Below are 10,328 nucleotides of genomic sequence, written 5' to 3'. Positions count from 1 at the left end.
ACTCGTTTCCACAAAAACTAATTACCAAGTATAAAATGCCATATTTCTCACCAGAATTATTATTTTATGTATTTTATTACTGAGTTGAAGATTGTTAAAATTACATCCATTTAACACTTTTCAATAATACATATTAACACCTTCCCAAACATAAACATATGTGATGTTAGACGTATGGTTAGGCCACCCGTAGTGGGGCGTTTTTTAAAAAAAATAAAAAAAAAAACGCCTAAAAACGCCCCTCCCCCATTACATGGGGCGTTTTTTTTTTTTTAAAAAATCAAAAATTGGTTTCCGGCGTTTTATTTATAACGCTATGTACATATTTGCTTAACCAATCAATGTTGAGCATGGTCTCACAACTTCCACTTTTGCATGTGTCTAAGTTTGACTAGCCAATCACCATCTCTTTGCTTTTTTTTTTAATGATTGGAAGGGGCATTATTAGGTATTATTCCCACTACACCACTTTCGCAATAACGCCCCATGCTGACTGGGATGACACGTGTCGAATAATGCCCCATGGTGGGGGCATTATTTTTCTCTACCACTACGCATGGTCTTATAGCAGACACTCAAATGCCGCCCAATATCATTAGAAGTGTATGTACAATAGGGATGCAAAATGTAAATCTATTCTGAAGAATTTTCCAAATATATATAACACCCATTACAACTCAAAATAAATACCCAATATACTAAAACAATATTCAGAATGCTAAAATAATCTTCAGTGCTACACGGATCGCCCTCTAGAACCGCTAGATTTACAAAGAATACAAACTAAAGTTCACTATGAATCAAATACTCACGGTTGAGTTTAGTCTCTGTGTCGCAGAACGAGTTGTTAACGGGCATTAAACAGTCTGCAGGTGGTTCAATATGACCAATGGCAAATCCCATAACAGAGTTGCAGAACGTTTGAGCTGATTTCCCATCTGTTCTTTTTAACTTGATATTGTTAAGAGCGATGTTCGTACATGGAACTGTGTCACTGCATGCAAATTTGATAGCGTTTGGACTCTTTGATGTTCCACTGATGTTTTCATACACAATTTGACTTATCTCCACAGCTGATGTCTGTTCATAAAATAAAAATAAAGCAAATATCAAAATTTCATGGTTAGAGTCAAACAGGTTGAAAGGCCACGCAAAATGAAAATAGTTAACTGCCATTTTCGTCCATGTGGTTTGTCCAATTATGCCAGTCCATGCCAAATTTCAAATGTGTACCATTTCCGTCCCTTACATTCTTGAAACATGCCAGTTTAATCCAAAAAGTTAACGGTCGTTAACTTTGACTGTTAGTGAGGGGTAAAAAGGTAATTTTCCATTTTTTCTTTTTCAATTTTTTTACACCTCTTTAAATATATATAGGTGTGTGTATTAAAGAGGTGTAAAAAAGTTGAAAAAGAAAATAAAAAAGGAAAGTAACCTTTTTACCCCTCATTTAACAGTCAAAGTTACCGACCGATAACTTTTTGGATTAAACTGACATGTTTCAAGAATGTCAAGGACGGAAAAATTTGAAATTTGGCATGGCTGGCATAATTGGACAAACAAACCACAGGGACGAAAATGGCAGTTAACTTAAATGAAAATGTTTGATGAACAAGATAAATATACCTGATTTTGACAACGTTTAGGCGAATCACAATAGAATTGATCAATAATAATGGGATTTGCCACGTCTTGCATCTGAACGTTTTTGTACCGCACAGCTCGAACATAACCAGATCCTCCCTGTGCCAGAAACAAATTAGCAGGCCAGTGCGTCTTCTTAATGCATAAAACCCTCTAAATTACTTTTATTAAGGAAATATCGATTATAATCGAAACGATAGAGTTTATTAAAACAATTACCTGCCATGTTTTAATCCTGAGGCCTTGGAAACCTTGTTTTACAACCATGCACCAAATTAAGCTTATTTTGTAAAAAAAGCAAAAAAAGCTATAAGCTTTGTTAAAAAAGCTAGGCCAAACACCCCCAAAGAACTTTGGTTGGACGTGCGGTAGATGCGGGTGTAGTTATGGTGGTGGTGGTTTTCCAGTAAAGAACATAAGCTAAAGAATTCCAGTTGTGGTGCGGTAGATGATGTGGTGTTGGCTTGTTTGCAGAGTAAAAAAGAAACAGCGGTCAACATAAGGAATTTACTAAGTTACCCTTTGGCACTGTAGATAAGCTTCGACGTGAATTGTTATTATATAAAATAGAATATATGTCAAAAGACGGTCATACCCCTGGCACAAACAGTCAAACTGACGGCAGAGACTCAAAGTGTTATGAATTTATAAGGTCAGGGGCTCAAAAAACCAAAAAATGAATTTATGGGCTCAGGTTGATGTTTGGCACATACCACAGGGACGCAAATTGCATTTTTCTCTATAAAATAACTAAGAGCATTCACATCTTATCCACCATCTTCATCTCTATAATTACACCAAAAATCACTATATTTCTGTCTCTTTTTCAATTAAATAGTATTTTTTATAGCTTTATCATTATCTTCTTTCTCCTCTACTCACAACCATTTTCTAAAAATATTAAAAAATTTATAAGGGTGAAAAGTTTTTTTTTTTTCATTTTTACAGATGAATACTAATATTTTTTCTCTCCACTCATAACCACTGTATATAATTAGGTGGTGGTGGGGTGTGTGTGTGGAGGGGGGGGGGGGGGGGTCCTCCCACATAATTTGATGGACATGATGTGAATGCTCTAATATATCGTTTTATGTGGAAAAAACAAAGTATAAAAAGTCTACCCACTTAGTCATTTTTTTATCTCCTTCGTTGAACCCCATTCATTCGTCTCTAACAAGGACGACAAATAACAACAAACCACTTGCTAGTCATTAATCTCGAATGGGAAGTCGAGATGGAGCTCTAGATGTGCTACAAAGCACCTACAAATCGTACTTTTAACATCATGGTGTGTGAACAGAAATCCTTTGGTGGAAAAAATCAACATAGATCGTAGAACAGTGCAATACATGCCTTAATGTTAAATCATAGTGAAATAAATCTTTACTATAGTTAATCGCCATATAAACCTTGGTAGTTCAAACATAGGTGTTAGATGGTGTCTTGTGATGTCATATTAGCAGATTATGTGAGGTCCATGAAGTCTAAATATGAATCTAAAGGAGAACAAGTTGATGAAACAATGAGTATGATGAAGTAGAGAACGGGGTCTAAAATAAGTAGATGTGGTCCAAATTCAAATCTAGAGGAGAACAAGTTAATGAAGCTAGAGAATACGATGAAGAACAAGTGTAATATGGATTCGATGAAAAAAAGGTTATTGTTGGGATGACACCAACAATATTTCGTTCGGGCACAGCAGACAAAGACACCTCACTTTTTAAACCGAAATCGGCTAGAAGTTAAGAGATTCAATATGACACAACCTAACAATCACTCATATACGCCTATATGCTCTTATATATACTCATTTTTCACATTGAATATCAAATAATCTTACATTTGTAAAGCTTTGAACTCACACCACTTTTGTAGAGAGCAATCACCATATCACTACATCACTAGGTCATCGTCTCATGAATTCTTACATACTCATTTGCATTATAAGCTTTAAGGTTCTACAGTCCATCCCTTGATTCATTAACACCCAATAACAGTTTAACTCTTCTAAATACTCCATTACTCGTTTCCACAAAAACTAATTACCAAGTATAAAATCAGTGGCGGAACTAGAACATCAACTCAAGGGTATCCCAATTTTTTTTTTATCGTGCAATCATAAAATATAAAAAAAACGACAATAAATAAATAAAGTAAAACAGTTACCTAATAGATTTGTCCTCTTCTTTTTTTCATAGCTTGAAATCGTTCCATCACATTCTCGTCTTTTACTTCATGTAAAAAATCCTTTTCGACCGCACAAACCATAGCATTGTTCAAAAATTCTTGGCCCATTCGATTGCGTAAATCCGTCTTGACAAGCTTCAATTTCGAAAAACATCTTTCAACGGTTGCGGTTGCAACCGGTACAAGCAAAGCTAACTTAACTACCCGATAAACTAAAGGACAAGAAATATGTGTTCCTGTTTCAACCATAAGACGCGCAAGATCACTTAGGGTAGCCCAGTTGGCCACCGACACCCACCTCTTCCCACAGGTACCGGGTTCGAGTCTTGGAAGTGGCATTTTATAGCCATATTTCTCACCAGAATTATTATTTTATGTATTTTACTACTGAGTTGAAGATTGTTAAAATTACATCCATTTAACACTTTTCAATAATACATATTAACACCTTCCCAAACATAAACATATGTGATGTTAGACGTATGGTTATAGCACACACTCAAATGCCGCCCAATATCATCAATAAGCAACCGGTGGCGGACACAGAAATTATTTCATGGGGGTGCCAATGAAGGGTTTAACCAAATTTTCAAGGGGTGCGATCAAGATTTTTGCCTATAAAATACACAAAAAAAATAAATTTTAAGGGGGGCGCCCGCCCACCCAAGGCTTGCCTTGGGTCCGCCCTTGTAAGCAACACAAAAGATTAGAAGCGTATGTACAATAGGGATGCAAAATGTAAATCTACTCTGAAGAATTTTCCAAATATATATAACACCCATTACAACTCAAAATAAATACCCAATACACTAAAACAATATTCAGAATGCTAAAATAATCTTCAGTGCTACACGGATCGCCCTCTAGAACCGCTAGAATTACAAAGAATACAAACTAAAGTTCACTATGAATCAAATACTCACGGTTGAGTTCAGTCTCTGTGTTGCAGAACGAGTTGTTAACGGGCATTAAACAGTCTGCAGGTGGTTCAATATGACCAATGGCAAATCCCATAACAGAGTTGCAGAACGTTTGAGCTGATTTCCCATCTGTTCTTTTTAAGTTGATATTGTTAAGAGCGATGTTCGTGCATGGAACTGTGTCACTGCATGCAAATTTGATAGCGTTTGGACTCTTTGATGTTCCACTGATGTTTTCATACACAATTTGACTTATCTCCACAGCTGATGTCTGTTCATAAAATAATAATAAAGCAAATATCAAAATTTAATGGTTAGAGTCAAACAGGTTGAAAGGCCACGCAAAATGAAAAGAGTTAACTGTCATTTTCGTCCATGTGGTTTGTCCAATTATGCCAGTCCATGCCAAATTTCAAATGTGTACCATTTCCGTCCCTCACATTCTTGAAACATGCCAGCTTAATCCAAAAAGTTAACGGTCGTTAACTTTGAGTGTTAGTGAGGGGTAAAAAGGTAATTTTCCATTTTTTATTTTTCAATTTTTTTACACTTCTTTAATACATATGCACACATATATATGTAGGGGAAGGTTCAATTATAAACCACATATGTAGGGGAAGGTTCAAATGAAAACCACTTTTAACGTGAAAACTACCTAAAAAAAACCTAAAAAACATACAAATTTTTTTTACAATTTTTTTTTATTAAAAATCGCTATTTTTTATATATAAAAAAAACTTTTTTTCAGAAAAAAAAAATTGTAATGCACATGTGTAGTACACATACACGTGTGTACTATTACACATGTGCACTACAAAAAAAGTTTTTTTTTTTTTTTTTGAAAAAAAGTTTTTTATATATATACAAAAAATAGCGAAAATTGGTAAAAAAATTTGTTTGTTTTTTAGGCTTTTTTAGTTAGTTTTCGAGTTTTCGCGTTGACTAGTGGTTTTCATTTGAACCTTCCTAAATATATATAGGTGTTGTGTTTGTGTATATATATGTGTGTGTGTTAAAGAGGTGTAAAAAAGTTGAAAAAGAAAATATAAAAGGGAAGTAACTTTTTTACCCCTCATTTAACAGTCAAAGTTAACAACCGATAACTTTTTGGATTAAACTGACATGTTTCAAGAATGTCAAGGACGGAAAAATTTGAAATTTGGCATGGCTGGCATAATTGGACAAACCACAGGGACGAAAATGGCAGTTAACTCAAATGAAAATGTTTGATGAGCAAGATAAACATACCTGATTTTGACAACGTTTAGGCGAATCACAATAGAATTGATCGATAATAATGGGATTTGCCACATCATGCATTTGAACGTTTTTGTACCGCACAGCTCGAACATAACCAGATCCTCCCTGTGCCAGAAACAAATTAGCAGGCCAGTGCGTCTTCTTAATGCATAAAACCCTCTAAATTACTTTTATTAAGGAAATATCGATTATAATCGAAACGATAGAGTTTATTAAAAACAATTACCTGCCATGTTTTAATCCTGAGGCCTGTCATAGTGCCTTTAAGGAAAGCCGTATCCACAACTACTGCTGTTACAAAATCTGTCGAATTATCCTTTCCAAGGCTTCCTATACTGACATTATTAAAAATTGTCCAAAATAATTAGGATTAGTTTTTCGTGCTTTTATATTAGTCAATAAATATTGTTGTGAAAAAACTAATTAACAAAATCAATAAATAAGCACCTGATACCATGACCCGGCCCACAAAATATCGACTTCATCTTGATATTAGAGCAACCGTTCACAATTGAGATGCAATCATCACCTGAGGATCACATGCAAAACTATATGAATCATTTTCATGGAAATTAATTTCAAGATGCATCCTTTAAGATGAACAAGAATTTAAATAGATAAATAAAAGTCAAGATTTTTAGAACCTGTCCCGATTTTACTATCCTGAATAACTACATTTTTCGATGCAGTGAGATGGATTCCGTCAGTGTTTGGACTATCTTCAGGAGCTGAAACTACAACATTGAAAATTCTAACGGATTCTGATCGCGATATAGTAAAATGCATTTGCTGACTGTTTTGGATGGTAAGGCCATTCACTTCTATGTTTGAGCTTTGATCAATCGTCAGTGCCTGCATTGACCATTTTACCCTTCCATGTTAAAACTTAATTCATAACGTTTACTAAAATAGTCTATGTTTCTTTATTCTTACCGTTGGGGCTCCTACACAAGGCTGTAGAGGACCCAAAAAAACAAAAAAGAAAAAAAAAAGGTTGTCAGTATGTTATTTAGTATTTACTGGTTAATTTGGGTAAAACGAAAAATAAGAATAATTCTACATTTGTTTTGTTCTTTTTGCAAGAAGCAGCCCACCATTTCCGGCCCGATCCATCTATAACTCCATGTCCTTGGAAAACGACTCCGTTGAGATTAGAAAAGTAGAGCCAATTTCTCGGGTTTTTCGGATCCCAGTTTTTAGGCTCATCTGGTGCTACAATATTTCCATCGATCTGTATCACACAGATAAATATGTTCCAGTTTTACAGATACATATGTCGTGTATTATAAAAATGAATTCAAAGGTTAAATAACCTGAACAAGTAGATCTTCATTACAAGGTCCTCTAAATCTCGTTGCATTAACTTTATAAGTACGGTCCGGAGGAACCAAAAGCACTGCCGCTGCTGTAGAGCACGCTTGCTTCCATGCATTTGCAAATGCCTGTTATAGCGTTATGTAATATCCTCAAAGAACCATTAAACTAATAATTCAACAAGTGAACGTAGTTTATTAACAGTCGAATAATATCCTCATATTCACCTTCGTGTCATCAGAAACACCATCTCCAACAGCACCAAAACTATCAACATTTACGAGTGTCTTGATACCATGTTCACTTGAGCATTTTTCATCGTCTTCGGTTTCCAAACTTCTAACCTTACACGTGTTTTCACAAACGAAAAGCAGAGCGAGAAAATAAATGAATATGATATTGCTCATGATTTAATGATTTATAAGTTCTACAAGCTTCAGGATACTGTTTGATGAAATCAGATATGATGAAATGAGATTATTTTATATGTATAGGTTAGGGCTAAAAATGGTAAATTTTGTAGGTAATTTACTTGGCTTTAAAGTACATGAAAGTGAAAGATTTTCTACATGACCAATACTTCAAGTGTAAGAATATACATTTTCTGGAGACCTTTTGCTTCACTCATAAAACACTCACATATCCAAAAAGTGTCTCTTCCGGTGGCCCACGTTTAATCAGACGCGTTATTTAAACCGTAAAGGCGTAAACATATCTCTTTGCATTCTTCTTGCTAGTGCAACGTCTTTAATTTGTTTAGCGGTTTCAAAATCCCTGATTTCTGAATAAAAGTTCGACACTTGTAACCAACTTGAAGCGTTTTCAGGCTCAAGTTTAATTACTGTTTCCGCAATTCTTTTTCCTACTGTTTCATTATGGTGGGCCCTACAATGGCGCAACAATGAACTCCAGATGGCAGAGTCGTTATTAAATTGTGTTTGTTTTAGCAACCGTTCGGCTTCTTCAAGTAAACCTTTGTGTCCAAGAAGGTCAACCATGCAAGCTACATGTTGACTTTCTGGGTCAACGCCATGTACGGTCTTCATTGACTCAAACACCATCTTTCCCTCGTGAACCATTCCCGAATGGTTGCAAGCTGTTAACACGCATGAGAATGTCACTTTATCCGGTTTCAAACCCTTGTTAATCATTACTTCGAGGAGTTTATAGCATTCCGTTCCCATTTTGTTGCGGGAATAAGCACTGATGATTGATGTAAAACATATAACATTCGGTGAAGAAAGCTGGTTGAAAATCTGACGAGACGATTTAACATCTCCGAATCTTGAATAACTTTCGATTAAAGAACAAGATACCGCAAGATCGTGAGCAAAACCCGATTTCACAGCACAAAGATGCAACAATTTACAGCTGGTCAACCCAGCGTAAGTTGACCTAGACAGTGTGTTGACTGTAGTGGATAGACTAACTTCATCAAACCCGATGTCTTCATCAACCATCAAACCGAACAATTCGATCACATCTTCCACAATCCCACAATGTGCAAATGATGTCATCAACGAATTGCATACTTCAATAGTTTTTCTTGGAACGCTTTCGTATATCGACACGGAACTTTCTATTTCACCGCATTTTCCGTACATATCGATTAACGCAGAACAAACGTAACAACTACCGTGATCAAACCCTAGTTTCAAAACAAAACAATGAATCTGTTTTCCAATAATTATATTTACATTCCTGCTAGATAAATTCAACAAACCCACAAACGAACGAATCGACGGCTTCTTTCCCGATACTTGCATCATAGAAAAGATCCTTAACGCATCGCTTGCAATCTCGTTCGATGCATACAAAGAAACTAACGAATTCCAAGAAATCACATCATTTGTCGGAATAACTTCAAATGATTTCTCGGCATCTGTTATACTGCCACAAGCACTATAAAAATCCACCAAAGCATTTGAAACAAACACGTCCGATTCGGCCCATCCAACTTTAATCGTGTAAGAATGCAGCTCTCTTCCTTGATCCACTACACTCTCGTTCCCAAACGAACGAAGTAAATAACAAAAAGTGAGCGGATTAGGTGCAACACCTTCTCTTTTCATCCTATAATACAATTGCAACTTTTGTGACATTCCAAATTCACCAAAACCTTTTAGTAACTGATTCCATGTAGCAAGATTCCTTTCCGGTAAATCGTTAAACAATCTCAAAGCAAGATCAACAAGACCCATATTCATGTAAAGATCAATCAATGCACTTCCCACATACACATTCAAACTCAAACCAAGAACAACCACCCTGTTGTGAACTTGAAAACCTTCTTGATACAACCCTTCTTGACTAAACACACCCAAAACCGTCGAAAACGTTGACGAACTCTCAATAAATCCTTGGGATACCATTTGATTGTACACATACAATGCTTCTTTTGACAGCCCATTACGTTTAAGCCCCGAAAGAACTATGTTATATGTGATTATGTCTCTCATGGGCATTTCGTCGAACAGTTGGAGTGCATGATCAACTGACCCAGATTTCATTAAGGTTTCAATGTCTCTGTTGTAGGTGTAAATTTTGTCTCGAGGATTGTGTTCGAAGTAAGAGTCAAATTGCGATGGAAAGAAAGAAGACGTTGTTGATGCGTTTCGGACAAACTTATGAGTGAAGGTTGAGACTAGTGGGGCAATGGAAACCATAATTTGCTTCCTCATTTCAACAGAATTTAAGCCAAATTTGCAGCATTGAAAACCCAAAGTTACGAGAATAATCAAAACAGAAGTTTGATGTTGGTTATTGGCTCAAGTTATTCTACAAAGGCTTTTAAGGGGGGTGTTTGGCCTAGCTTTTTTAACAAAGCTTATAGCTTTTTTAGCTTTTTTTACAAAATAAGCTTCATTTGGTGTTTGGTTTAACTTTTTAAGCTTATGCTTATTAGCTTATATAAGCTAATTTTAAGAAGCTTACTTAAAGATGGTTTTTTAGCTTATTTTGAAAAAGCTTCTTTGTGTAAGGGTAAATGATATAAAAAAAGCT

At 35.5% G+C, this 10,328-nt stretch overlaps 2 protein-coding genes across 4 annotated transcripts; both read right to left on the bottom strand.

The window, feature by feature from the left end:
• Positions 1-619: 619 nt before the first annotated feature.
• LOC110922026 (probable polygalacturonase At1g80170) lies at positions 620-7,822 on the bottom strand. Of its 2 annotated transcripts, none has more exons than XM_022166355.2 (9): positions 7,553-7,760; positions 7,325-7,453; positions 7,072-7,242; positions 6,945-6,965; positions 6,656-6,863; positions 6,459-6,540; positions 6,238-6,346; positions 1,627-1,743; positions 620-1,080 (listed from the first exon to the last, which is right to left on the bottom strand). In XM_022166355.2, exons 1-9 carry the CDS (start codon positions 7,730-7,732, stop codon positions 784-786), a joined length of 1,314 nt encoding a protein of 437 aa, XP_022022047.1. In that variant the 5' UTR covers positions 7,733-7,760; the 3' UTR covers positions 620-783. The 2 variants fall into 2 exon arrangements, with proteins under 2 accessions (XP_022022047.1, XP_022022046.1); XM_022166354.1 differs by lacking the exons at positions 620-1,080; positions 1,627-1,743 and adding exons at positions 4,600-5,022; positions 6,000-6,116 and having other exon boundaries at positions 7,553-7,822.
• On the bottom strand, positions 7,558-10,140 carry LOC110922025 (putative pentatricopeptide repeat-containing protein At3g25970). Of its 2 annotated transcripts, XR_004886234.1 has the most exons (2): positions 7,925-10,140; positions 7,558-7,664 (listed from the first exon to the last, which is right to left on the bottom strand). XR_004886234.1 is itself a non-coding variant. In XM_022166353.2 (1 exon), exon 1 carries the CDS (start codon positions 10,004-10,006, stop codon positions 8,012-8,014), a length of 1,995 nt encoding a protein of 664 aa, XP_022022045.1. In that variant the 5' UTR covers positions 10,007-10,140; the 3' UTR covers positions 7,834-8,011. The 2 variants fall into 2 exon arrangements, 1 of the variants encoding a protein (XP_022022045.1); XM_022166353.2 differs by lacking the exon at positions 7,558-7,664 and having other exon boundaries at positions 7,834-10,140.
• Between the last annotated feature and the right edge of the window lie 188 nt (positions 10,141-10,328).

Source organism: Helianthus annuus, chromosome 17 (genome assembly GCF_002127325.2).
Source record: "Helianthus annuus cultivar XRQ/B chromosome 17, HanXRQr2.0-SUNRISE, whole genome shotgun sequence".
NCBI lineage: Eukaryota > Viridiplantae > Streptophyta > Magnoliopsida > Asterales > Asteraceae > Helianthus > Helianthus annuus.
This window is presented reverse-complemented; position numbering and strand designations above follow the sequence as displayed.